Source organism: Platalea leucorodia, assembly GCF_965183815.1.
Source record: "Platalea leucorodia genome assembly, chromosome: 17".
In the NCBI taxonomy this organism is placed as follows: domain Eukaryota; kingdom Metazoa; phylum Chordata; class Aves; order Pelecaniformes; family Threskiornithidae; genus Platalea; species Platalea leucorodia.
In genome coordinates, this window is record NC_138839.1 from 8,822,860 (window position 1) to 8,850,328 (window position 27,469).

At 54.2% G+C, this 27,469-nt stretch overlaps 3 protein-coding genes across 3 annotated transcripts in view; 2 read left to right on the plus strand and 1 right to left on the minus strand.

The window, feature by feature from the left end:
* Positions 1 to 718: 718 nt before the first annotated feature.
* On the minus strand, positions 719 to 14,352 carry ZMYND12 (zinc finger MYND-type containing 12; the record flags this gene model as incomplete). Its single annotated transcript, XM_082329224.1, has 8 exons — positions 719 to 886; positions 2,019 to 2,164; positions 3,130 to 3,250; positions 4,812 to 4,934; positions 6,839 to 7,008; positions 7,991 to 8,162; positions 12,683 to 12,824; positions 14,273 to 14,352. 8 exons carry the CDS (start codon positions 14,350 to 14,352, stop codon positions 719 to 721), a joined length of 1,122 nt encoding a protein of 373 aa, XP_082185350.1.
* An 81-nt stretch (positions 14,353 to 14,433) lies between these two features.
* PPCS (phosphopantothenoylcysteine synthetase) lies at positions 14,434 to 17,448 on the plus strand (the record flags this gene model as incomplete). Its single annotated transcript, XM_082329286.1, has 3 exons — positions 14,434 to 14,914; positions 15,651 to 15,754; positions 16,829 to 17,448. 3 exons carry the CDS (start codon positions 14,434 to 14,436, stop codon positions 17,150 to 17,152), a joined length of 909 nt encoding a protein of 302 aa, XP_082185412.1. The 3' UTR covers positions 17,153 to 17,448.
* A 2,379-nt stretch (positions 17,449 to 19,827) lies between these two features.
* CCDC30 (coiled-coil domain containing 30) overlaps positions 19,828 to 27,469 on the plus strand; it is a 37,718-nt gene continuing 30,076 nt past the window's right edge. Inside the window, exons 1-5 of the mRNA XM_082329225.1 lie at positions 19,828 to 19,854; positions 19,942 to 20,109; positions 20,564 to 20,684; positions 25,747 to 25,937; positions 26,836 to 27,094. Of these exons, the coding sequence (XP_082185351.1) occupies positions 19,831 to 19,854; positions 19,942 to 20,109; positions 20,564 to 20,684; positions 25,747 to 25,937; positions 26,836 to 27,094 (763 nt within the window). The 5' untranslated portion in view covers positions 19,828 to 19,830. The remainder of the gene's footprint in view (positions 19,855 to 19,941; positions 20,110 to 20,563; positions 20,685 to 25,746; positions 25,938 to 26,835; positions 27,095 to 27,469) is intronic.

The window sequence follows — 27,469 nt, forward strand, 5'->3', positions numbered from 1 at the left end:
CTCGGCCGCGAGGAAACCTCTCCTTGGGGCTGGAAGCGCCGATCGGAGCCAGCCGGCCGCGGGAGCCTGTCCCTCAAGGCCGCTGCCCGGCCCTCGCGCCGTGCTCGTGGGCCCTCGGGGATGCGAGTCCTTCCGCGAGCGGAACAGGCGAGGCCCTCGGTGCCCGGAGCTACGAGATTCCGCTGCAGAAAGAGAGAGACCGTGGATTTGGGGGGGTGGGGGCAGCACCCGATGGGGCCCAACCAGGTCCCGAGGCGCAGGCGTCGGCCGCCCCCCGCGAGGCGCGCGCCGGGGCCCGTCCCCGCGTCCCTCCCTGGTCTCGCCCCGGCCGAACGGAGAGGCAAATTGAGGAAACGGGTAATAAACACAGCTCAGGCGCCCCGAGACAGAGCGTGAGGACGCAAGAGGCTGTTTGCTTTTTCATAAATCATTAGATAACAAAAGCACAACCAACGCGCGAGGCATAATTCATCATCCAATCGTTATCTAACGATTTATGCGTCGCGCATTGGTTGTGCTTTTGGTTCCCACCCTCGCGCTGTCGCTCCCCAGCGGGCTCCAGAGGTCGACGGGCACGTGCAAAATTACCTCACGCCAAAAAGTTTAATTTTCGACACCTTGAGACAAAGGGATGCAGCCGGAAAGATGCGAGCAGCAGGAAGGGCCTACGGCTCGCAAGGCTTTTGCGGCCAGCAGCCCGGTTACACAGCTAGCCCGGTTACACCGCTAGCCCGGGCCGAGGCCTGGCGCTGGCGGAAGGGGTCCTCGATTCCGTGGGGGACGGCCGGGAGTCAACCAACTCTAACAAGCGACCAATGGCTTCCGGAGACTCTTGCTGGGGCAGTTGTTTCACCAGGGCAAAGGCTTTCGTCCCCGCCTCGCGAGCCTGGAGGGACAGAGAAAAGGCAGGGGAATTGTCAGGGATTCGGCTTTTCTGGAGGGGCGGCGAAAATGCCGGCAGAGGCTCGCCGCGACGGCGGGGCTGGAGCAGGTCCAGGCGCCGGCCGCTCGCCTCGGAGGGTGCCCTGCGCAAGCCGCTGCACCGGAGGGAGGAAAGCCGCCGGCGGGTATCGCGCTGAGGATCCAGCGGTGCAGAGATGACTCCCCCGGCCCCCTGCGCTGGAGATCGTTGCCTCCCGTCGAACCCAGCAGCTCCTCTGAGCGTTCCCAAAGCTATTTCAGGAATAAACCCCAGCTGTAGCGACTCGGTCCGAACTAAATCCCTCCTTTCCCTTGGTAGCTCTTCCAGGGGTTAGGACGTTCTCACGGTTACAAAGCTGCGCCTGCCTTCTAATCTGAATTTGTTTCTTCCAAACGCTGCCTGACGTCGTTACGGCTTTCTCTGATACAACGAAGAGACCAATCTGTATTTTCACCCTCCAAAACACAGGCGGAAGAAATGCGGGCTTCTGAGCGCTCAGCCCGAACAAAGAGGCCCGATTTCCAGTGGTTACTGCTCAGCGCTTCCTCAAAATCAACGACGTTTAAGGCAGAGCATTGGGCACTCTGAAGTCAGCGGTCGCCTCTGAAATTTGCAGCCGATAAAATACAGGGGTGCAAATTCAAAAAATGAATTACGGGGCCCAACGGAGCGAACCTCCATGAACGCAGTGGCAATTACGGGGAGCGCGGCTCGGGGAGAGACGCGCGCAAGGCCCACGTCTTGCTCGCTGCCCGCCGTCTGACCTCGTGTCTAAATGCAGCCTGTGAGCGGCGGCTGCGCTGCCAGGGTATCCCAGATGAAGGAGGAGCCCAGAAAATGTGGATCACTCCAGGATCCGCCGAGGATGGCCTGGCAGAGACCCACAGGGGGGCAGGGGGCTCTAGGAGCCTCGGCAGGGCGCAGATCGCGAGCCGGCTTCGCGCCGAGCTACCGAGGCAGCTTCGTCCTTGCTCATCCAGCGCCGCAAGGCTGCCGGGGAGTGGGAGAGGAGCCAGGCGACGGCTTCGCGAGGCGGGGCGAGCACTGAAGCAGAGCTGGGCGGCCCTCCTGGACCCTCTCCCCAGAGGAAACTCACCTTCGATAACTCCCCGACCAGGTAATAAAGCATGGCAAGGGCGTGCAGGACGCGGGCCGTCTCCCCGGGCTGGGGCTTTGGCGCCTGCTCTCTGACAGCTAACACGGCCTTCAGCACTCGGGTCGCTTCTGCTTGCCGGGCCTCAGCTGCATCGAGAAAGAAAGAATCTTGTTGGATGGATGGATGCACGCAAGATAATATATTCAAAACTGTCCAATTATCTCTTCTAGACATCAAAGCATTTCTACTACAAGCATCAACGCGGTATCCCAGCTCCATGCAAATTCCATACCCATTACCAGATATCTTTTCATCTCGTCAGTAATTGTGTTGATTAGCCTTCAGTAAGGATGTGGAGTCATAACAGCTGCATGAAAAGAGCAACTTTCCTACTGCCGGCAGAACCCAAGAGGGTGTCGCCTCTTGCAGTGGTTGCTGCTGGATGGAGACGGCACCAGGGAAAGGGCTTTGCAGAAGCGTTTCTCTTCTCTGCCAATATTCTTGTTAGCGTGGAAGGTAGAAGGAAGGGAAGGACCAGAGGCAAGGCCGGCTGCAGCGGAGCGCAGGGCAGCACCACGCACGCCAGCGCGTTTCCCAAGGCTTTATGCACCCCTGTGTCCCAGTCAGAGCCTCCCCAGCTTCTCTCCCGAGAGTGTTCTCCGGGTTAACCCGGCCAATTATCGGTACGCGCTCTTCCGTCGCGTCCTACTGCTTCAGGAGACAGAGCTGTAGACCTGCCTAAGTGAGACGAAACGGCGCTGTCCCACAATTAATGGAGACAAAGGAGAAATGAGAAGGTTGAAGTGGAATCGAATCCCGAAAGGCAAAAATCTTGCACTGTTACAGTCACTGCCAAGGGCGCTGTGAAGAGGAGCAGGTAAAAGAGAGGGCAAAGCTGCGTTTCCACCTGCGCGTCCTCCTTCCTAAAGCGGCCACGTTTGTCTCACCCAGCACAATCCACTGAGCATCGACACCAGAGATACCCGCGACGCCGATTAAATTAAATACAGAAATGCCGCGCGAACCCCGAGGCCGTGCATACGAACAGCGGCCGGTACGGATTCTCTCAAATCCCGTCTTCCACGTGGTTCTGCGCGACGGCGATGCTTACTCATGGGGTCTTCGCCGACTTCTTTCTCCTCGGTGAACGGAGACGTTTCCGGTCGTGACTCGCGAATTCGCTCCTGCGCTTGAACTGACTTCACGAGAAAGGCATGCCAGATGTCGGTTACCTATCAGGAAGCAAATGAATTATTTCACCTGTATGAATAGATGCTATTTAGCAACTAGCTGTTCTATAAACAATGCGTCCCGCAATGCCCGTCCCTGCCACAATAAGCGGAGCGCCGGGGGTTGGTGAGCTGGCTGCTGCCAAGCTGGATGTGTCACGTAGAGAGCTGACCGCTCTTCTCCCGGCGGCAGCCTTATCGGAAGCTCGTTTCTCCATCTGACTATTCATTTTCATCAAACTTGATGGAGAGCTGCCCGGCGGAAAAGGGCCCGGGGGTGTTGGTTGACAGCCGCCTGAACATGAGCCAGCAGTGTGCCCAGGTGGCCAATGTCATCCTGGCTTGTGTCAGGAATGGTGTGGCCAGCAGGAGCAGGGAGGTGATGGTGCCCCTGCGCTGGGCACTGGTGAGGCCGCCCCTCGAATGCTGTGCTCAGCGCTGGGCCCCGCACCCCAAGGCGGCCATGGAGGGGCTGGAGCGTGGCCAGAGCAGGGCAGCGAGGCTGGGGCAGGGGCTGGAGCACAAGGCTGGGGAGGAGCGGCTGGGGGAGCTGGGGGGGCTCAGCCTGGAGAAGAGGAGGCTGAGGGGAGCCCTCATCGCTCTCTGCAACGGCCTGAAAGGGGGCTGGAGCCGGGGGGGTCGGTCTCTGCTCCCCAGGAACAAGCGATGGGACGAGAGGGAACGGCCTCAAGCTGCGCCAGGGCAGGGTTGGGTTGGGTATTAGGGAAAACTCCTTCCCCCAAAGGGCTGTCAGGCCCTGGCCCAGGCTGCCCAGGGCAGGGGCTGAGTCCCCATCCCTGGGGGGATTTAAAGGACGGGCAGACGTGGTGCTTGGGGACATGGGTTAGTGGTGGGCTTGGCAGTGCTGGGTTAATGGTTGGACTTGATGACCTTAAGGGTCTTTTCCAACCTAAACGATTCTATGGTTCTATGATTCTATGAGCAAATCTAACCCGATTGTTAACCAAAAGCAAACTGGGCTGAAGTTTGCGAGGGGAACGGAGGCAGGTTGCACAGCTGCCGAAGCCTCGTTTCCACAGAAAATCAAGCTAAACAAATGAAAGCTCCTTCTTTTTGTTATTAGAGCAAAGAGATAACTGTTGCTTCCCTCGCTTGCTCATTCTGTTCTGACAATCTTGTACCAGCGTGACTTTTCGTTGCTTCTCAGCGTAAATTTTACGCGGCTCGTGTGTATCCCATCGCTGCTCAGCAGCTCCTCCCTGGCTACGGAAACTCCTCGGTGGCCTTCCCTGCTCGCGGGCTCGCTCTGACCTCCGGCGCGGGGTATTTGGTAGCAAAGCCTTTTTTTAACAAGGTTTGGCTCCCCAAATTGAAGACAACTTGAATAACAATTTTTAACCGAGTAGAGAATTTCTCTCTCCTGCTTTTACCTCAGAGAAATATTTAAGTATGAAAAGCATTTCTGAGATTGATCCTAGAAGGGAACGCTGGCACTTGATATGGTCACCGTCCTATTAAAGGCAGCCAGAAACAGGACAACCATTGGAAAGAGCACAATAAAAAACGGAGAAGTATCTAGAGGATGACCTTTGGTTTTACCAACCTCAGCATAGAGTGAGTTTGCTACGTCCGTTTTGTTCTGGCGAAAGAAAACATTCGCCATGTGGAAATACCCTCCAGAGGCCTCAATGGATTTTAGTCCAAACGTAGAACTAGCGAGGTAAATCTGAAATCGATATGAAACAAAAAAAACAAGCGGAAGTTTAATGTTTGTATCAAACCCAGGAAATTTTTCATTATGGGTTAACAACGTTGCAAGCCTTCAGGTTTTTTCTGCGTAACCATAGCGTTAGTTATACCGGATTATGACTGTGAAACGCGGTACGAAAAAAGCTGTATTTTGGGTTTTACGCAAAGGAACGCAACACCCCCCAAGCCCCCTGCTCGCTGGGGCAGAGGAACCTCATCGCAGCGCCCTGAAGCGCGGGGCGGGGGTGGCTTTCCCGCACCTCCTCCTCTCGCTGCGCGACGCCGCACGTCTCCGAAGGCACGACCCGCTGACGCTTTCCAGCTCTCCGGCCCTGCCCGCGGCGCCGCTCTCTCCCGCCGGAGCCCCAGCCGAAGCCAGGGGAGCGGGGAGGCAGTGGTGCATTCCAGCTATTCTGAGCTGGCGTGTGACTCTCAGCAGATCGCAGACACGCAGCCAAAGTTCAGGCAGGGCCGCTCTGACGTAGACCGGCGCCTTGCTAATAGCGAGAAATGATTACCTGACCCCCTTTCGGGCACCGGATTCAGGGTATCTAAAAAAACAATAGCGCAGCGGGGAATCTCTCCCGAAAGGTTTACGGCCTAAGCGAAGACAGGGTTGTACAGATTAGAACAGAAAGGATCTAATTCTTCCCAACCGTATGTCATCATTTACGCCCGCACAAAGCTACTATCAAATTCAACAGTAGCGGGGGTACATCACTCTGCACGGGATAAATTTAGGCTACGCGGGACATAAATAGGATGTGGCGGAGTTCATCTGCCTTTGGGGGATCAAATGACAGGGAAAGCATCCTCAGGAACACAGCTGGCAGGAGCCACCTCCAACCCAACGAACTGCCCTTGTGGCAAAAATATTGAATGGGGGAAAATGCTGTTGAACCAGAGAGCCCCCGCGCTGGGCACTGGTGAGGCCGCCCCTCGAATGCTGTGCTCAGCGCTGGGCCCCGCACCCCAAGGCGGCCATGGAGGGGCTGGAGCGTGGCCAGAGCAGGGCAGCGAGGCTGGGGCAGGGGCTGGAGCACAAGGCTGGGGAGGAGCGGCTGGGGGAGCTGGGGGGGCTCAGCCTGGAGAAGAGGAGGCTGAGGGGAGCCCTCATCGCTCTCTGCAACGGCCTGAAAGGAGGCTGGAGCCGGGGGGGTCGGTCTCTGCTCCCCAGGAACAAGCGATGGGACGAGAGGGAACGGCCTCAAGCTGCGCCAGGGCAGGGTTGGGTTGGGTATTGGGGAAAACTTCTTCCCCGAAAGGGCTGTCAGGGCCTGGCCCAGGCTGCCCAGGGCAGGGGCTGAGTCCCCATCCCTGGAGGTATTTAAAAGCCGGGGAGATGTGGTGCTGAGGGACATGGTTTAGTGGTGGGCTTGGCAGTGCTGGGTTAACGGTTGGACTCGATGATCTTAAAGGTCTTTTCCAACCTTAACGATTCTATGATTCTATGATTGAAATAGTTCAATAAGGCAGTCATTAAATAGTGAACTGCTGGCTAACGGGAAAGTATTGAGGAAAAGGACAGCCAAAATATAAAGTAACTTATCTGTTGGATAAAAGGCACCTAGACCGGTTTGGGGTAGGAACGTCTGTTCAGCTCAGGACCGTGACCAAGCCGACAGATAGATTTCTAAGGAGATGCAGTACAGACGAGGTCTATGGCACCTCAAGAGGATAAGGAAAACTGGTGAAACGCAACTTTGGGAACACACGGAGGCACAGGTGCCTTAGCTCCAGACAGTTCAGGTGTTCATAACGTGTATCCTCTCGGCACCTAAAATCAGGATGACAAATCTGTCTGCTGGGGTTTTCACACTGATCTGGAAGCGTTAGAGAAGGAAGTAAAATTGAAGCGTTTCCGTATTTGCGCTGGCTTACGTCATTCGCCAGGTGATATAAAGCCTGTTCAAAGTTTCCTTCGGCGGCACAGAAGAGCCCCAGACTGCGATGCAATTTGTACCGAACAGCAGCGCTGCAGTCTGGGGTGCTGAGGACAATCCACCGAGCTTGGGAGAGATACTTAGATGCCTCCGGAAGATGGCCAACACCTGAAATGACACGCAGAAATAAGCAGGATAAATAGCTTTTTTTTTTTAATTTAGATAATTAGAGAATACTGCCCATTAATCCTCGGTGGTACTTTGATACGGAGACCTAGTTTGCGGATTCCCCGCTTCCCTCCTGAGCGCTCCTTGGGCGAGCGGGTGTTCAGAATCCGATTTACAGCCAGGCTGAGTGTCAAGAGCTACCAGAGAAGCCAGAAGCTGCGTCTTGCATTCAATATCTCTGAAACACGTGTTCAAAACAGGTTAGCTAGAGGCAGCCACTAATGACTCATGCATTATCACACTAGAATTACTCACAGGTTTTTTTTTCCCCCCTTCTCTTCGCCACACAATTTACGACAATCCTCGAGACAGCTCAATTCTGCCAGCAGAGCCTTGTGCGCACTCCTGCACCGGCAATGATTTACTGTGATTTCCTTTACGTCTGCAGCTGAGGAGAGCAGTTCCCCACCTGCAGAGTCCTCATTTGACGTTTTTTATAAAGCATACAGTCAATGAGAAAAAGCTCCGCTTCGGGCAGAGAGCACTTTTGTGAATGAACGGAGGCATTCCTCGGATGCAACGGCCTTAGAAATGTTTGCTGGTTCCCCGAGATAAGAGCGCGACCAACCACTCTCGGGAATTTAATGCTTTTGAGAGTCAGACGAAGCCCCAGAGGTAAAGAATAGATTTTCCTGCTGCTTCTCTTGTGGGAATCGGTAGAGATGGAGAAAACATTTCATTTGCTTTCATCGATCATCATCACAGGAGTGATTCTTTTCCCCCGGACCCCCCCAGAAAAGGGGGGGTGGGGTGTGACTTCTCCAATCTCTCTGCAGTGCCCTTGAGGCAGGGCAGGGTAGAGGCAGGGCACAATGTTGAAACACAGAGCTGGTCCTTGCCTGATAAATGGGAAAAGGAAACCAGAAACCTGACCCACGGGAGGTCTCGCCCTTGCCAGCGTTACTATTTAGACAATACTTACCAGCGGAGGCCTCAGCCAAGAGGAGATAAGCGGGCACCAATTGCACAGAATTTGAGCCGTACACTTCGGTACCGAAGCGCAGGGCGTGCAAAGCTGCGGGTATCGCTTCTTCATGCTTTCCATCCAAAACAAACTTCTGGGCTGTGCCGTACGCGAGCTCCATGATGTATTTCTGCAGGGAAACATCGTCATGGGACAGAGCGAGCAAAGGACAAGGAGAAATAAAACGTACGATGTCTCTTTACGTTCAAGTCTGCGAACTGTAAAAGAGTGATTGTAATGTTCTTTGTGTCTGTAATTAACGGATGGAAATTAAAGTGCTCATATTAGAGCCTGGCTTTCATTCCTGCTTCTCGCAGGAACGGCTTTGGACATCCTTCTAGGTCGTGTGGTGTCTTATGAGATGAAGAATCCTTTACACCTAAGAAAAAGGGCAATAAAAGCTGTGAAGCACAGAAATGATCATCACAAGACCATAGAAAAGATTAGACAAAGGGGTTTTGCTGACAGTAGTAACGGTGACTCAGAGCAGGCAGCGGAGCGTGCGGTTTGCCCAGCCGGTGCCAGCGCGGCACGCCTCCGGCTGCGGGAGAGAGCTCCTCGCGCGGTGCCGCAGCTGCCTCCCTCCCTCCCTCTCCCGGCCCGTTCGAGGCCTGGTGTTTTGGGTGTGGAGTCTGAAAAGCCGCTCAAAATGAGAACACCCTCATGCACTTCTACTGCCGTATATCCATCACCCGAGCCGCCTTTGGCGGTCATCAGCTTCCACGGCGTTTCTGTTTGTTGTCAGAATCCATAATGTTTCCCGTCCATACGGTTGCTTCCTGCCTTTTGCTGCTTCTAGCAGTCCGCACCGCCTTTGGTCTTTTCACCCGTCCGATCTCTTCACCAGCTCCACGAACCCTTCGAACACCCGTCCGTTGCCAAGAGCTCTACGGCAACCGTAGCTGTTGTGCCCTTACAACGTGCTGAGGGACGCCAGCAAAAAAGAGCCAGGACGCTTATTTATCTATTTCTCTTTGCTTTCAGCGTAATTCCTGCCAACTCCCAACGCTTCTGCATCGGCTTTTCACACAAGCGGTGCAGCAGGAAAGCTGCCGGCAAAGAAATCTTGTTGCTGGTGTGCCTAGCAGTGCTGCCGTGGTAAGTCGGCAAGGCACTCGCTCTTCTCTTGCTAGGAGGCACGGGCAGGCCCGTGCAGCGCGCGCCGGCAGAAAACACCGTTTTACCTCTTCGTTGCCTTCTGGTTTACAGCCGTGGCTGAGCAGAGGGCAGAAAAAAAAAATGGCAGTGCTTTTGGAGGCCAGGCTTTGGCATTTTGCTGCGCTTTAAGTGATTAGAGGGGGGCAGAGAGAGTCACGCCACAGGTGAAGGAACAGCTCAGGGATAGGGAATCTCAAGGACAGCCTGCGAGTGCTTCCTGGAGATCCTGGCTGAGATAAAGACTCATCCTTTCTGGATAAATGAGAGCTTCGAAGAACACGCCCCAGAGTGATAGCACCCTGCTACAGCAGGGAGAACCAAGAGCTAGAAAACACAGCGGTCGTCCCCTCTCTAGCCCCTGAGCTACCAGCACAGAGAGGGTGAAAAAGGCACGCACCAAAACCGAGCCATGCTGGGGAGCGTGCGGTGCCCAGGAGAAAGTCAGCACGTGCTCAGGGCAAGGAGCAATAAAAGCTGTTATTTATCAGGCTGCCTCTCCTGTCCACGCCACTCATTCTCTGCTGCAACCGGCACCGGCTTTGGTGCGTGGGTATCAAGCAGATTCTCATCTGGGGAGGTGCTGGAGATCAGGGTAGTTTTTTTTTCGCTCCTCATCAATAAGATCATCGCTGCCGCCCATGGCGTAAGCTATCTTAAAACATCTGCAGCGAGGACAAGCTAAGGGTTAGACTCTTGCATGGCTCCCAGGAGGAGAAGAAAGGGCAGGAGACAACTGAAGCCCTGCAGCACTGAATATTTAAGACTGCGCAGTTACGAGCCTTGGGGGGATCGTTAGCTTCGGCCCCACGCTGTTTTTCATCTCGCCCATAGCCCCACGCCCCCGGACCCGCACACTTTGGGCTCTTTTCATGTGTGTTGCAATTACAGAGGTTTCTCTGAAGATGCCCCCACGCAGTTTTCCCCCAGTTGGGGTTTGAGGCGGCCGAGGACCCCAGCTCAGCTCCAGGTGGGCGCAGGGGGTTGGCAACACACTCGGGGTTCGGTGCCACGTTCGTTTACTCACTCAAAGCCACTAAAACCGATGGTGCGCTTGAAGAAACGATGATTTAAAGAGGAAGGCAGGCTTCCAGACAGTTTGAGTTGAAACCTGCAGTCGGCGGGGCTAGCATTGGTGCCGGAGGACTGCTGTAGCTGGCTGGGGCATGGATCTTTTCGCGTAGCCGGGGGCTGCGGTAAGCTGACATCACGCAGGCAGGTGAGGCTATTCTACAAACAGAAACTTGGAGTTTTGTCAGTTTGGAGGTATTGTCTGCAGGCAGCCCCCCGGCTATGTTGACAAAAGCAGATTTCTATCAACAAAGCTTTGGAGTGCAGGCGAGGTATGAAACTCATCACCTCCTGGCGCTCAGCTTCGTGCACCTTCCCTCAAGCCACAGGGCATTTTGATGTGCAGCAGCTCTCCTGCGTCCTGGCAGAGGCTGGAGCTGTGTGTTTTCTAAACAAACACCGTGCAGGAGTTTGTGAAGTAGGGCAGAAATGTTCAAAAAATAATAAACCTACGGGCTGGCTTTGAGCAGAAGGTTTTTTTTCTCCAATTGTCGTGAGACTATGTAGCTTTTCCCTGAGCTCCAAAGGCCGCCTTTAACACATTTTTGTTGGCTCTCTGAATAGGAAAATGATGAAGCCACCAAGACAGGGCAGCAAATAATCTCACCCTCTCCACACCGCTCTTCCAACGCTTGTCAGCCAGTCTAGGCCCACCGTTGTCTACCCTACACCTTGCTGTACGTAAAGGCTGACTTTGTTTGTGGGCTAGGAGCTGCAGACTTGCTGCGAAAGCAAGCAGGTAACAAACAAAACGTTTCTGCTTTTTCACTCCTTTCTTAGGAGAGAAGGAAGACAAAGCGTCCCCGCACATGCCGTTCCTGCAATCTGTTTTAATAGTCTGGAGACAAAGGTCAAAGAACAAATGTAATAAGGGTTGTTAAAGATTCTATAAAAATCGCTACTTCGGAAGAAAAAAATCAGGGTCTGCTCTCTATGGCTCTTCCTGCGAAGTCATTCCAAGCCTTGGCTCGAGCTGCAGGTCTGCAGGTGCTGTCTGCCGACCTAGGTGTGCACTCCAATCCAGAGGGGTGACTCGGCCTTCTCCGCCAGCCCTGCCTTCCTGCTCTCTTCCCCTGGAACCCAATAAAACCGAATGATTAGCTTCCAGCTAATCAAAGAGTACTTCCTTCATCTGGCAGTCACGTGGGCTTTTGTAATGTATATTGCAGAATTTTAGTTGCTATAAAGTCAACATCAGCGTTCAATCTGTAGGTAAAGTTTGTTGGAAAAGCTTTAAGCAGCTAAGGATGCAAAAAACCCACCTCCTACCCCCAAAAAGACCAATTTTAACTTCGCTTCTTTGCAGATTTCATAAAAGATCAACTTCAACATAACCTGGAACAAAGAAGCTTTTGCATTTTTCCCGAGGCTTCTGGGACGCGCTGTTCTAACACGCTTTCTTCAGACTTTGGTCACCCATCTTGCCTGTGATTTTCAAGCAGATGGGATTTTCAAAACCAAACTGGGTTGTCAGTGCCTAATTCCTACAAAACCTGCAGGAATCGGCTGCCTAAAGCCTCTCGCAAGCTTTCGCCAAGCAGGATTTTTGTCTACGCAGGTTCCACCTCTTTTAGACGTTCTCTGTCTGGATGCTCCCAAGAAAGGTCGCAGCAATGAGCCAGTCACCAAAGCACTAGCACCTGGCCCAGAAACTACCTTAAAAATAATACACGATGTAAAATCCAGAAGATTAACGATGTTCTTCTCAGTGGCACCGTTCGATTGTTACCAGCTCACTTTCAGCTGTTCTGTTGTCCTATTATTCTGCGATTAGGAGTTATGCAACGATAGAAGGATAATTTATTTTTACGGGCAAGATTTTAAGGAGCAGATGTATTTGGGTGGGTTATTTTATTTTATCAACATTGTGAAAAAGCAGATCCTGCCACCCCATAAACAAACAGAAAAAATAGTTGAAAACCACTCGGGCTGGAAAGGAGCTGCACATCTGCACCGCCCACGAGGCCAAAAAGCAGAGATAAAAGACCGTACTTAGCGGGAAAGGGCATTTAGAATTGGCCTGTAAACAAAGGGAGGGGACTTTATTTCTTCGCCCGCCTGCTTGGAGAAAGGGGAATCCCTCTCATCAGTGAAGGATGAACAAAACTCAGCTGGATCCCAGACTAAGCGGGGAGATGGACTAACTACCTGGCAGGGCGGGAGATCCAGGATTGACGCTGCCTGAGGAAGCTCGGGACTGCGAAAAAGGCAAGAGGCTCGTGGAATCGGAGAGAGGATGCTCCCACACCCCTTATTATACAGGTTTTGTTTAAAAAAAAAAAAAAATTAAACGTCTGCAACTAAATACTGACCAACCAACGAGGTGCCCTCCTAATGCTACGTACATCAAAATATAGGGAGAAGCGATCTAATCAAATTTCACTGGCAGCACTTTGAAGTGGTATTCGTTTTTCTTGTACATACCTGCCTCTTCGCCAGCTGTTCCATGCCATGTTTTCTTTCTTTTTCAGAAAGGAGAAAAGGGAGGGACGTACGGATTGGAATCAGCAGCTGGCATATTCGCTCATGGATACTAACCCAGTCAGCTTTTTGATGATGTACATCACTAACAAAATAAGGGAAGAACGACATTTTTGTTTGCTTGGAAAGGGTGGAAGGAAAGATTACTGCCCGTTGTATCTTCTGGACTTTCAACGCAAGAATTACCCACAACAGCCACCAGCCCCAAGTCTGCTCAGAGTACATAATATATACTTGCTATTCCCAAACGGGAACACAGCGCTGTCCTGCCAAGCGACCATGATTCTGTGTGATAAATCCTTACTTAAATCACTCACAAAACTCCCGATACAGTTTGGTTTGAGCAAATGTGTGGCTTTCAACACTGCGGTACATAAAAAAAAAAACCTCAAAGCCAAACAAGTCATTGTGAAACCAATGAAATGTATAGTTAACATATGACCTCACCGAGGACCCCGTGTAAGTGAAGATATTTGTGTAAACGGCCAGGAAGCTCACTGCACCGCTCTCTATTTGATGCGGGCACCGTTGGAAGCGAGGAGGAATGCCCCAGCTGAGCTGCCCGCTCCGCTTCCCGCTACCCTGCCTGCCTGCCTTCCTCCTGGGCCTTCTCCCTCTCTCCCTGGCTCCATCCTGGGCCTCGTCCCTGCCTCCTGGGCTTTGTCCCAGGCCTTGTCCCTGCCACCCAGGCTTCATCCCTGTGGCCTAAGCCATGTCTCGGGGCTTGTCCCTGTGTCCTGAGTCTCATCCTGGGGCTAGTCCCTGCCTCTTGCCCTGTCCCTGTGTCCCAGACCACATCCCAGGCTTCGTCCCTGTCTCTCAGTCCTTGCCCTGGGCCTGTCCCTGTCTTCTAGGCCTGGCACTGCCTCCTGGGCCTCATCCCGGGCCTTCTCTGTGTGCCCTGAGACTTGTCCTGGGCCTTCTCTGTTTGTCCTGGGCCTTCTCCCTGTGCCCTGAGCCTTGTCCTGGGGCTAGTCCCTGCCTCTTGGCCTGTCCTGGGCCTGCTGCTGCCTCCTGGGCCTCGTCCTACGCCTTCTTCCCATGTCCTGAGCCTTGTCCTGGGCTGCCTCCCTGTGTCCTGAGCCCCATCCTGGGGCTAGTCCCTGCCTCTCGCCCTGCCCTGGGCCTGTTCCTGCCTCCTGGGCCTCCTCCCTGTGCTCTGAGCCTTGTCCTAGGCCTTCTCTGTGTGCCCTGAGGCTCATCCTGGGGCTAGTCCCTGCCTCTTGCCGTGTCCCGGGCCTGTTCCTACCTCCTGGGCCTCACCCTGGGCCTCCTCCCCGTGCCCTGAGGCTCATCCCGGGGTCAGTCCCTGCTTCTTGCCCTGCCCCTGTGCCCCAGGGCTACTCCTGCCTCGGGAGCCTCGTCCCGGGCCTTCTCCCTGTGCCCTCAGCCCTGTCCTGGGCCTTCTCTGTGTGTCCCGGGCGCTCTCCCTGCGCCCTCACCCTCGTCCCTGCCCCCGGGGCTTCCTCCCAGGCTGCGCCCCGGGCCTCACCCGGGCCCTGCCCCGTCCCCCGCCGCCAGCGGGGCTCTCACCAGTAGTACGTGAGGCGGCAGCGGCCGCAGCGCAGCCGCCCGGCCGCCCCGCACACCTCGCAGCGGCGGGACGCCTCCATGAAGCGGCCGCCGCGTTACCAAGGCGACGCTTCCGGCGAGGACGGCGCCACTTCCGGCGGAAGGGGCGGGGCGGGGCGGGCATGGCGGCGGCCGGCGCGGACGAGGCGGCGGCCGAGGCGCGCGTGCGGGCCTGGGCGGCGGGGCAGGCGGCGCGCGGGCGGCGCGTGGCGCTGGTGACGTCGGGGGGGACGCAGGTGCCGCTGGAGGCGCGCGCCGTCCGCTTCCTGGAGAACTTCAGCAGCGGCAGGCGCGGGGCCGCCTCGGCCGAGCGGCTGGTGGGGGCCGGCTACGGCGTCTGCTTCCTCCACCGGGCCCGCTCCGCCTTCCCCTGGGCCAGGGCGCTGCCGCCGCCCGGGCCCGCCCTGCTCGACGCCCTCCGCCTCACCCCCGGGTCGCCGCCCGGCGTGGCCGCCGATCCCGCCGCTCTTCCCGCCTTGCTGCCCGCCCTCCGCGACTACCGCCGGGCTACCGAGGCGGGGGCCTTGCTGGCCATCGAGTTCACCGGGCTGACCGAGTACCTGGCGCTGCTGCGAGCCGCCGCCCGCGCCCTGGCGCCCTTCGGTACGGGGAGGGGAACGGCGTGAGGGGATGAGGTGGCCCCGGGGACCGTGTGGCTCTGGCCTGAGGGGACGAGGTGGCCTCGGGGACCGTGGGGCTCTGGTGTGAAGGGACAAGGTGGCCTCAGGGACCGTGGGGCTCTGGCATGAGGGGACAAGGTGGCCCCGGGCACCATGGGGCCCAGGTGTGAGGGGACAAGGTGGCCCTGGGGACCATGGGGCCCAGGCATGAGGGGACAAGGTGGCCCCAGGGCTCTGGCATGAGGAGACAAGGTGGCCTTGGGGACCGAGGGGCCCTGGCATGAGGGGACAAGGTGGCCTTGGGGACCGAGGGGCCCTGGCATGAGGGGACAAGGTGGCCCCAGGGCTCTGGCATGAGGGGACAAGGTGGCCCGGGGACCGTGGGGCTTTGGCATGAGGGGACAAGGGGACCTGTGGGGGCTCCAGCACTCCAGCATATGAGGGTCTGGGCCGTTCCTGGGGGCTTGGCGTGAGGGATGAGGCAGCCCCGGTGGGTGACAGTGTGTCTGAGGGGACCCCAGTGCGTGGGGTCAGTGCTGCCCTGTGCAGGACAGTGCCAGTAGGTGACGGGGGGTCTCTGAGGGGGGCCCTGGGCTCCCCTAGTTGGTGTGAGGGGGCCCAGCCGGCTCTGGTCTGTCCCGGGGGTCCCTGGGGTGAGAGGGCCAGGCTGCTCCGTACGTGCCAGCAGCGGTGGCTGACTGCAGTTGTGTTTCTCGCAGGCTCCAGCGTTATGTTTTACCTGGCAGCCGCCGTGTCGGATTTCTACATCCCCGCCTCGGAGATGCCCGAGCACAAGATCCAGTCCTCGGAGGGGCCCTTGCAGGTGAGGCACCCCTGGGCATGGCCCCACTCCTCCCCTCCTCCCACCCTGGCTGTCCCTGCCGGTGTCACGGCTGCCTGGGGACCGGCTGCGGATATGACCTGGGAAAGGCTGCGAAGCAACGGCTCGCTGGCCAAAAAAGCGTGCGTTTTCTCTGGGAATGGGCAGATGCATTTCCATGGGAGCAGAATCCCACGGAAATATCCCTTTAAAGCTGTAGATGCTTACAGCAGGAGTAGATGGTGGATCTCGGATGAGTAGATGGTGGATCTCGGATGAGTAGATGGTGGATCTCGGATGAGTAGATGGTGGATCTCGGAGAGCTGAAGAGTAGTTGCTGCTGGAGTACTTGTGTTGCTGTCTTTCTGCTTAACGCTGCCGACAGCCCAAAAGTGTAGTGTGTGTCTCATGCCCAGATCCCTTTCAGCTATGGGAGCAGGTGGAGCTAGAGCTCTGTGTATAACAGATACCAAATTTGTTTAGTTTAATTAGCTTTTAACAAGTTGCTGGGCTTATTTCTTTATCCTTAGCATAGGAAAAATGGGACTCTGCCTGCTTCCCAGTGGCAGATCCAGAGGTTAAGAAGCTGGAGAACAAGGGCTCCTACTTTTTTCCCCCCATGCCTTGGCTTGTTTATGCTTCATGTGCCTTCAAGATTTGCTAGAAAGAAGGATTAAGGTTTGACAAGGTGCCTGGAATTTAGAAAGCTGAAAACTCTGACTTCTGCAGTTGTAATTCTTTTTTTTTTAATCTTCCTCTGCTTATGTTTATGTTCCCGGATGGGGTTTTAGCTCTTAAATAACAAAATGTTTATGCAGTTACTGTGGGCCTGCTTCAGAACACCCTCCTTATTGTTAATACCAAACTGATGATTTAATTTACTTTTACAGTGCACGCCAATGACATTTTAACCTTGTTTGGTGAGATCTGACCAAATGCTGCCTTGGAAAATTTCCCAGTGTAAAAAGTCACATGAAATGGAGCTGGAATTTCCCTAGTCCCCCCCCGCCATCTCTTATTAAAATGCATTGTAATGCTTTTACTGAAACTTTTCTTTGCCGTCTTTCCCCGATGTAGATCACAATGAAGATGGTGCCAAAAATGCTGTCTCCTCTCGTCAAAGAATGGGCCCCAGAGGCATTTGTTATTTCCTTTAAACTGGAGACGGATCCCTTGATCTTAATCGATAAATCGCGGCAGGCTCTGGAGAAATATCGTCACCAGGTGGTGGTAGCGAATATCCTGGAGTCACGGAGAACCTCCGTTATTATTGTCACCAAAGACTCACAGACTCCGTTATCTCTTTCTGATGAGGAAATAGCGCAAGGCATGGAGATAGAGGAAAAGATAGTGAGCTATCTTCAGGGCCAACATACTGCATTTATAGAGAAGAAAGCCTGAGGACCGGCTCTGAATGAAAGAAGTGAAATTGTGCTAGAGAGGGAGCAGAAGCGGAGCGATTCTCTACCCCAGGTAAATAAAACAGTCCTCAGTGAAACGCTGTGGGAAAGGCTGCCGTCCAAAACCGTGTAACTTTTCCACAGCTTGGTAATGGTTCTTGTTGCTTGCTTTGAAAAAGAAAAATACACTGAAGTGAAAACATTCCAAAGGATGATATTTGTTCTAGTGTCTAATGAAGGAAAGGCTGTGTTGCTTTGTTTCTGTCCCATGGGCTGGGAGAACCGGGAGGTGGAGAAATGGTGTATATGTCTGTATATAAAAGATTTTCTTGAATCCGCCTCTTCAAAGTTTCTTTTTGAATTGTTGGATGGAAGATGTTCTGGTTTTATGGCTGGAGTGGAGCGCCAGAGCTGGCAAACGGCTGGTATTGAAAGCGGACGGTGAAGCAAGCGTGGCAAAGGATGACGGAGAAAGGAGGTAACAACGTTGGAGAGAGCATCTCTTGCTCCGCAGGAGATCCGGGGGACCTACGCTTCAACAGCTCTGCTCAGAAACACGGTTCAAAAAATAGGTACTGTAGCAGTGTCCCTAAAGCAGCTGTTTCACACAGGTTTTCCTTCCTTGGGGGGTGTTACAGGGGGATAACGGCAAGGGCAGACGTGGCACGGAGCACGAGTGGTCTCTGAGCGTGGCTTGGGGAGAGGCGGTTGGAGGAGGGGAAGGCGGGTGCGTGGCAGCGACCAGCCTTGGGAGGAGACCGGCCTCGTGGCCGTTTGGGTGGAATTAAAACGGGAGCCAGGTCGAACCGGGACATTCCTGGTTTTCTCTAAAGGTTTACCAACTTCGAAGCCTGTATTCCTCATGCTTACAAGAAGCAAAGTGTGCAATTCTGTGGTAAAAAAAAACCCTTAACTGCAGCTCTAGCGCTGTCCGTTGTGTGTCCGTGTACATGCTTTCCTTGAAATAAATTCACGGGAAGTCTGTAAAAAAAGACAGTAACGCGCAAGAACGCAGTTCTCGCCCTTGAAGCCTCTCCAGAGGTGAGACTGTGCTCTCTTTAAAACCACCGAGCATTCACGAAGGCAACGGTGCTTTTGTAACGACACCGATGGCCTGAAAATTAGGCGTGCTCATAAAATGAGGAGAAGAAACCCAGAAGAGCAAGAAAAAGAGCGTGAGGATGGGCTCAGCGGATCAGCAGGGAGCGCCGGACGCTGACGGGCTGTTACGCTGTGCGGGGAGGCTGTGTTTAGGGATGGGAGGAGCGGTCCGGATTAGTCCCGAGTGCTGAGATCCAGCCGGTAACTGAGTCAGGAGAAGGAACAAACAGTTTCTGCGTGGCCGGGACTGATATTTGCGGAAGGTGGAGGGGGAACGGAAGCGGAGCCCGACCGTGGATGTGGGACGTGCCTGTCGGAGAGGTGCAAATGGGGAAGGAGAAGACAGGGGAATGTCCTGCGCACGTGTTGTATGCGCTCCGAGAGCTGCCTGCCTTCAGCTTCCCGTACGTAATGCGTGCGAGCACCGAGCCCTGCTAATTTAGGGGTTTCCGCTGCCTTTATTTGGAGTCTTGCGCTGACAAGCAGGAGCGGGCCCGCAAAGACCAGAATATAAAAACTTGTGCGAGTTGAACGCGTCCTTGCAGGGCCGTTGGAACAAGGGGTGGGAGATGCGCGACAAACGCCGCCTTTGGAGTATTCTGGCCTTTCTCTGGAAGGTGATCGTGAAGGAGAGAAATAATCTTGACTTTTTGAGGAGAAAACTCGGGCATCGCCTGTCTCGGACCCGCGGGAGGCTCGGGGGGCCGCGCCGCTCGAGTGGGGAACGTGGCTGCGGTGCCTGCTCCTCCTCCTCCTCCTCTGGGAGGGCGGCAAAGCCCAGGTTGGGGAGACTTTCCGAACTCGGGCTTAAGCCACCGCCCTCCCTGCGTGGCCCTGTTGCCAGCGGGAGGTTGAACGAAGACCTGGAGAGCTCCCGCCCCACCGACGCCTCGCGCTGGCAGCGCTCGGGCACCTCTCGGCGATGCCGGCTGCGGTACCGTTGGCGGGAAGCAGCTCGGGCAGGTCCAGGACCACCTGGACACGGCTTCCCGAGGATCCCAGGCTCCGCTCGGCCAATGGTCCTCGCCGTGCGCTGCAGCTCCCGCTGCTTTTCCTTCCTCCGCCATCTTGCGCGGCGCCGTCGGCTCCGCGGGACGGAGCCCACCCTGCCCTGCGCTTTCTCCGTCGCAGCCTCGCGTACGTGCTTCTTTTGCCTGGGGGGAAGCCCTTCACCTCCGGCAGCTTCGCCCAGGGTTTAGAAGAAAATCAGAAAATAAACCCAACCCTTCAGCCTCTTCTGCTGCGTTTTGGCAGCCCGCGGAAGCCTTCCGGCGGATCCCTTGGCGGCGCGGTGGACTTGAAGCACCGGCCTGAGGGAGGCGTGGGTGGAGATGAGGAAGCCCTGAATGCCGCTGGTTTGGGGGCCGGGAGCGGGACATTTTAATAAATAATAATCAATCGTTAATAAGCGATTGATGCTGCGAGTTCTCCTTCCAGGGCTGCTCTGCCGGCGGGGGGGCGTGGCCCAAGGGACGGGGGCGTGGCTTAGGCGCGGGGGGCGTGGCATCCGCTCGCCGGCCCGAGGGGCGGGGCGCCCGTTGCCATGGCGCCGGGGAGGCGGGGCCGGGCCCGCTCCGCATGGAGGCGGCCGCCGCCGCCCCGGTGGGTGCCCGGCCGGGGCGGGGGGGGGGGGGGGGGGGTCGGTCCCCGGGCCCCCGTCGCTCACGGCTCCTCTCGGTTCCCCCTCAGGCGGAGGCCCCGGTGCCGGCGGAGACCGTCCGCCGCTGGCTGCAGGCGGAGGGCGCCGACCCCGCCGCCCCGGCCGAGGAGCAGCTGGGCCTGGCCTGGAGGCTGCTGCGACGCGCAGAGGCCCGGCTCGGCGACCTGGAGCGGCGGCGGGCTGAGGAGATGAGAGACGTAAGGGCCGGGAGAAGGGGCCAGAGTTACCCCGTCGGGTTTTAACCCGTCTGGGCCCAAAACCGCCCGTTTCCCCCTCTTTTTGCAGCAGCAGCAGGTTCACGGGTGTTCACAGCCAAGAGCTGCTTCCCTCCGGAGCGCAGGGGTGTGCGGCCCGGTCCCTCACGCTGGGGCACCGAAAAGCCCCCGGCGAGCCCAGCGTCTCCCACAGAGCCGGGGTCGAGAGTGCCCCGCATCCCAGCACCCTCGTGCCTCCATCCCTTCCCGCCTTCCAGACCTTTCAGTCAAGTTTTTAACACCCCCAGATCTTACAAAGGCGTAAAGAAGTAGCGTCCTACGAATGTCTGAGGTTATCCCATAAATATCAGGGGACCGAGAGCTATTTGTGCCAACAGCTCGCTGGCCGGGCGCTGGTAAACACGCTCAGGTACAGCGATGTTTTCTTTATTTCTAGGTGGAAAGCTATGTGGGTCACGTCCGTAACCTGACGGAGGAACGGGACGCTATCACCACCGAATATGAAAAAGAAAACGAACAGCTCAGGCTTGAGCTGACGCGGCTGCAGCTGCAGCAGGGTAATCTTTTCCCTCCGAAACAGGGGCCAAGGAGATGCGTTAACAGGTAGTGGTGTACGGGGCTTTCCGCAGAGCTGGTTTAAAGCTTCTTTGAGAGCAGAGCAGCGTTTCTCAGTGAGTTCTGCTAGACCCGCGTGCGTGGTGGGTTGTTTGGGAGATTGGCAGAAGCGTTAATGGAATATCAGAACTGGTTTGTAGTTGACTTAGAGGTTCTTGTCTGCTTTTACTGCCTTTGTTCAGTGAATCGGGCGGTTTCTCCCTTCACGTGGCTCCCTTGTTGCACTAAGCACCTTCCGGAGGCTGTTTGAAGAACAGAATTGATGGTGCTGTTTGTTCTCCAACTCTAAATTATTTGACAGTGACTCCGGTAACTGCGTGTCGAGCTGTGTTCCCACTGCAGTCAGTGAATTTACCATTGGCTTTGGTTTAGACAAAATCCACGGTTTTTAAAACAGCTTTGAAGGACGGTGGTATGTTTGTGATGGTGATTCAAAACTTGTCCTGTATGCTTATTTTAGTGTAGTCATTTTGTTTAAAACAAGTTATTTCACTTCAGATGATTTGCTTTCTTCTCAGACCCTGGAATTGCTTCCAGTAAAGGCAAATATATTTTCCTGGCTTTAGTTCTTGATTTTCTTCAGTCTTCCTACCCTTCTGTTGTGCTTTGAGTGCTTCCAATAGCACAGCCTTATCCTTAACTCCTCCTTTTGTGCTGTGTGTTATCCTGGGCTTACGGTGAAACTGGGGGTGATAGCACAGCTCAAACAGTTCCGTTGTGATGCACGCTTTATCTGGGAAGGCAAATAGGGAAATTTTGGGACATCGATTGCAGGTTTGAGTCTCTGTTCAGTTTTGGCCAGCCTGCGGGTTTCAGGGAGCACATCTGATGGAGAGACTTCTCAAAGATGGGCGTGCGTAAGCGCTGCCTGAAAATCTGGTTCCTCTGGGCCCGTAAAGCCATCGTTCCGTGTTGAAAATGCTGGCGCGCAAGGGCTGAAATGACTAATGAGCCTTCCGGAGCATCGCTGTGGCGGCAAACTTTATTCTTCTCTCATCTTCCCCACGAGGTGGCAGGCAAATGACAAAAATGTCCCAAAAGCTGGCTTTGCATTTATTTCCTCGGAGTGGCTCTGCTCCTTTGGACTTTTTCCATTTTTTTTTTTTTTTTTTTGAGGATTCTTGTGGCTGTTGAGCAATGATTAACACTTGAATTGAAACAGAGATCCGTGTCCGTTACCCTGGCGGGTTGCTAATTGCAAGCAAGCCACCCCCGAGGGGTGTTTGCGGTTCGGCGGTGCCATACGGTGTTTCTGCGCAGCTTTCCGGAGGAGTTTGCTTTGGGAAATCACTGTCAGGCTTTGGTTTTTAAGACTCGTTATTACCTTACTGATGGCATTAGCTGCGGTCCTGTGATATGCCTTGATAATTTAGTGATCTGGGGAGTGGATGCTTTCCACCGGGCTGTCCCCTGCAGCGAGGGATGCCAGCCCTGATGCGTTTTGGGATGCTCGTAGGTTGTTTTCTTGAGGGACTGGCCTTTTGCTTCGCAGGTCAGCCTCTTCACAAAAAAACCCGCTGGCCATCTCTGGCGCGGAGCGGATGGATGGGCTTGTGCTTTAGCCGCTGCGCTTTCTCAAAGACTTCTGTCAGGCCTTCGCCTGCTCCGGGTCTCTAATGTAACCTCTGCTGCAGGGTTCGACGCCGCATCGCTGTGTCTATTCCCTGGGCCTCTGCTTTTCATCAGAGTTCGTGCAAACCAACACAGAGATGCCTCCTGAGCCCCGTGGGTTGTAGGACAGGCTGAAGGTCCTGAACTGGAAGCTGTTTGTCCTCTGGGTCTTACTCCTCTGATTTTTGAGGGGCAGCTGGTTGTCTTTAGTAGGGACAAGACGATACTGCAGAGCAGGCTGGAAACAGGGCTGGAGAAGGGCCTTGTGGAACGGCAGACCCCGGTCTCCTGGGGTTGTTGAACAAAAATGCGGGCAAGGTGAGAACAGAGGATGGTGGTAGGGAGCTTTTGGGAGGCGTGAAATGGTAACGAGTTCAGATGGGAAGGGGCAGTCGAGGACAGAGGCTGGTTCAAGCCTGTGGCGCTAAGGAGGGGCCTGACCTGCGAGGTGCGCGTGGGCAGGATCTGTCCTGGTCTTGCCTGTAGGGACAGTTGGGTGTCCCAGCTGTGGGGAGCCGAGAGATCGGGAAGGGAAGAGGCAAAGACTTGGGTGAATGCAGGAGATCGCGTGGGTGGGCGCTCGGCACGGAGCGCACTCCCCCTTCCAAAAGCAGCCAAACAGCTCTGCTTGGTCCGAGGATTGCCGGGAGCAATTCGATCTGCTAAAAGCTGTTTCTGATGATAAAAAGTAAGTTTCTGCTTACACATTTACTTCTTGCCTAGAACGGGCTGGCAGGGTTACTGCAGAGAGCAGTCATTGCTGGTTTTACGTTGGGCCATCGATCCGAGCTTCACCTCATTTGGTACCTCTGCCCAGAGTGAAATTTTTCCTTTCCTCGAGGCAGTTCATAATCCGTTTCCGATGGTTCTCGTCGAATACGCCTCGGTGTTTTTGGAGGGCAGATCGATAACTTTTATTACCGAAAGCCTTTCTGAAAAACAAATGTAATGGCAGTAAAACACAACGCTGTTGGGGGCTTGCCTTGATTTGTTTAAAAAGTGAAACAAAAAAGAATAAATAGCCTGAGCTTGTTTATTATAACAGCTGTACTGCTTAAATGTACCCAGCATGGACGAGAGGATGCAGCTTCTGTCGTGGGCGTGAGGATACCGGAGAACTGCTTATTTCTGAGAGGCTTCCTGGGGTGAGGCACCTTTGCAAATATAAAACTGGCTTCCGAAGAAGCGAGTGCAGAGGTGGTGCAGGAGCTGGGTGCTGGTGGGAGCACGGCGGTGCGGTGGGGTAACGTTGCTTGCACAGTGTTTGCTCCTCTCAAATAGGACACGGCGGATGTGGCAGGGAAGGTGTTTGAGGTACTCCTAAGAAATCAGTGGGCTTTTACAAGCAGGTGATCTGTGCTGTGTATGGCAGACACCCCTCATCCTCCCAAATCCTTTTCCTCTTCAGCCTGTGGAAAATTTGTAGGTCTTGTTACGCCAAACTGTACTGTTTAGGTGTAGGGGAAGTATTTGCAAGTAAAACAATCAGTGGAGGAGCCACCGTATGAATTCAGAGCGTTGGTCCTAAAGGGAGATGGTTATCCCATTTTTGACCAGAAAGCAGAGCAGCTTTCAGCTTATTTTAGATGGGATTTGGCAAAACGAGGAGGAAACTGCAGGGCAAGTTGAAGGCAGGGGGGATTTTTCAGTTGAGCATGAGCTGTGGGCTCTTTGTAATGCATATGGAGCAAGTGGCCAGCTATTTTTAAACTGTAAAACACAATATTTTGCTCTGCTTCGCAGAGGAAAGCTGCAAGTGAGCCATGTTTGACCTCTTCATTGAACCAGCTGTAATTTGTAACCACAGGGGAAGGCGAATGGGGAAACCGCAGGGTGTTTTCCATCCACATGGCCGGACAGAGCCGCCTGCAAAATGCAGAGTGGAAACATGCGATTGATTGGAGCCTTAGGATGCGATTGCACCGGGTCCCCTGTTAAATCCAGTGTATGGAAGTGAGGGACAGCCTTGTCCAGAGCTGTGTATGTATCCTGCGTAAGAGTATGAGGAATATTTGCTCTGCTTAACTTCGGATGTCTCACTCTAGCTCCCTAAGCACTGAAAGAGTGTGAATATCCCTCCTTCCTCCATACAAACCCCACAACCCTCCGCAGTTCCCATCCTACAGCACTTGGAAAGCTTTATAATCTGCTTTGGGCTAGAAATGGGGAGCAGGGTTTGTTGGTTTTCTTTTTAATACGAATTACACAGGGAGGTTTTGAAAACCCTTCCTTAGCTTAACGAGCTACTGGATCCAGTGCAGGCGTTGCTGCCCAGACCAGGCGGGAGACCAAAGGTTCCCCGTATTCTCCTGGCAGATAAATTTCCAGCCATGCAAACGAGGGGCTCTTTTTAACAACTGTTTGTTGCACAAACACAATGGTGCCTAGCCATAAACCAGCTTCTCTTGCAAATGTTGTCATCTATCTGCCTTGGAGGCCATTGAATCTTGAAGTTTTTCCCAGTACGGAGTCTTCCTAGCTATAATTTTGGGATAAATGGTGAGGAATTGACAGTGTAATTCTAAAAGGATTTTTTGCTCCTTTAATCCTACAGGAGACCTTCAAACAACAGGTCTGTGTTACCAGAAGCAGTCCTTAGCCTGGGTTTATAGCTGGTTTTGGAGGAATGGGTCAGGAAGGCTGTTCAGGGAGTGATTTCTAAAGTCGTGTTTGAAGAAGTACCCCGAGTCCCTTTGTGCCCACGGGGTGCTGTTTCTCCAACTGCTTCAGGCCCTTGTTGGTTCCTCTCCGTGCTTTCCTACCAGAACACATGGGATCCAACACCCTGATCGCCACCACGGGCTGCGCACAATGCACCGGGTGCTGCCGTGCATGGGGAAACGTGAGATATTCAGATCCGCCTCCCTACCAGCCAGTCCTTAGGAAAATAGTGATGTTCTGCTGATATAAGTGATACGGTGTTTTGTGTCTCTTCTTCCAAAGACAATGTTTGTGTGGTTGTCCGTCTGGCTTCTCTCAACGCCTTTTTAATCTGTTGTTTAATTTCCTGTATTAAGGGGTAAAAGGGTTAGGTGAAACTTAGCCGCTGGGTAGAGGAAAATGGTTGTAATAACTCTCCCACGTAAAGCGAGGCAGAACTCCGTCTAGATGTAGCAGGTCTTATCGCTTGCTTGGCAGGCAGGGTGGTGGATGTGAGCAGAAATGTCGGGACAGATCAGAAACATTGGGACAGTGGGAACAGGGCTGAGATACGAACAGGGGATAGGAGGCAGAAAGGGAGGTGGGAAGCAGGAGAAGAGGCTGAATGTTTTATGAGCTGTTGGTGAGCTCCAGGGCTGTTGTGGTGGGCAGTGTTCAGAGGAGCTAGGACGCAGATCTGGAAGGAATCGGGCTTCATTTGTTCCTCTGCTCACAGAAAGCCTTGTCTTGCAGAAGCCCAGCTGAAGGAGGTCGAGGAGATGCTGGAACAGGAGGGCTTGTCCGAAATAGCTCACAGTAATGCCAGCGAACAGATTGCTTATTTACTGGTGGAAAGAACGACGCTGCTGGAGAAACTGGAGATCGCAGATCAGAAGTTGAATTCACACAGCTACATCGACAGGCTGTGCACAGCACAGCTTCAGGTACCTCCTGCTTTAGCTGCTCAGGCTGACTGAAAGCGCGCCGGGGAAAAGGTTGTCTTTGAGATTTGTTTTTAAGTAAAAAATATTTTTCCTATCTATGAGGACGCTGTGGATTCGTAATGCTGAAGTTGATTTCTTGATTAGTTTTCACACTTGCATATTTACACTTGATTTGCTCCCACATCTTGCATAGGGATAGTGAATAGGATTAATTTTAGCAGAGCGACTGTTGAAGAGTTTGTGATATAGTTGGTCTGAGGATCTTCATTGGGTAATAATGACTTTCTACTAATCCAGATTTCCTGATGATCCAGTATTTAATTTCAGATGACTGAGTTCCCCTGAAAGTCATTAATTTAAGAAAAAACCCTCACATAAGGTGAGGTTAAAACTCTTCCCTTGTCTTCTAGCTGCTGAGCTAGAGGATAGAAGTTAAATAAACCTCTGTTTACAAACTGAGTTCAGTAAATAAATTTCACAGCATGACTTGATGACTGGCAGGATAGAGAGGACCGCCCACGTCTTCATTTTTTGCTTTCTGAGGTCGAGAAGAAGAACGCTGACAAATGGTGGAGGAGCAGCAGCTACTGCGTGTCGGAGAGACCGTTAGTGACTGATCATCTCCGTTAGGGAGATCGCCCTCCCGCCAAGGCCACCGATCTCCTCCTACTCCTCAATATGGCCCTTTCGCAGAACGGGAGCCCGGGACCTGCTGGCTCTTGTAGCTGTTTCTCCCGCCTTGCTGTGCTTGCTGGCCTCATCCATAACTTAGTTCTGACAGCAATGGCTGTTGGATGAACAGGAGCATAAAAATTGCTGCGCTAGGCCGGGTCTAGAGCCTGTTTAGCCCTGCGGTATTTGTGACTACAGAGCATTAAGTTTTTCTTCTTTTTCCCAGTCTCCTTCTGGCACTTCAGAAGTGGCCAGGCCAGGTTGCCCCTCTGGAGGGAGAGGGGTTGCTCCTGCCTGGGTGAGCTTAGGGGAGAAGGCTCCAGGCTGCGAGGGGGACAGGAGAGGGCCAGGAGCTGCAGCCCCCGCAACGAGCAGCCAGCCAGGATTCACGGGGAAGCCCTCCTGGGGACAGAGGGGACCGGCAGGGTTTGGTGACCTCCGAAGTCGGACTTGGCTGGGAGCAAGGGCTGCCTGCTGGGGCACAAGTAGGTGGAAAACTTGTGGACAGACCATTTCGCTTCTGTCTCATCTTCTGTCACTACCTTGAACTTTCTACAGTTTTAAGTTTCTTGTTTTTCATTCTGATAAAACTGGTTTAGAGTTGAAAAGCTTCTTGGCCTTTTTTGGGCGAGCTTGCTGGAGGAGGGAGGCTCGGCATACTTGCGGCACGGCTCGGCTCGGTTTGGGCTGTTTGTGCCATCTGACCAGAAGCCAAATGCAAAACTTCAGAAGCCAAATGCAAAACCTCAGAAGCCAGTGTCATAGGAGGGCAAATATGTCATGACAGTTCATCAGAAATGCTCCCTTTGCCTCCAGTGGCATGCAGTGTCTGAACCAGAGGTGCTATCGTTGTGTCTGGT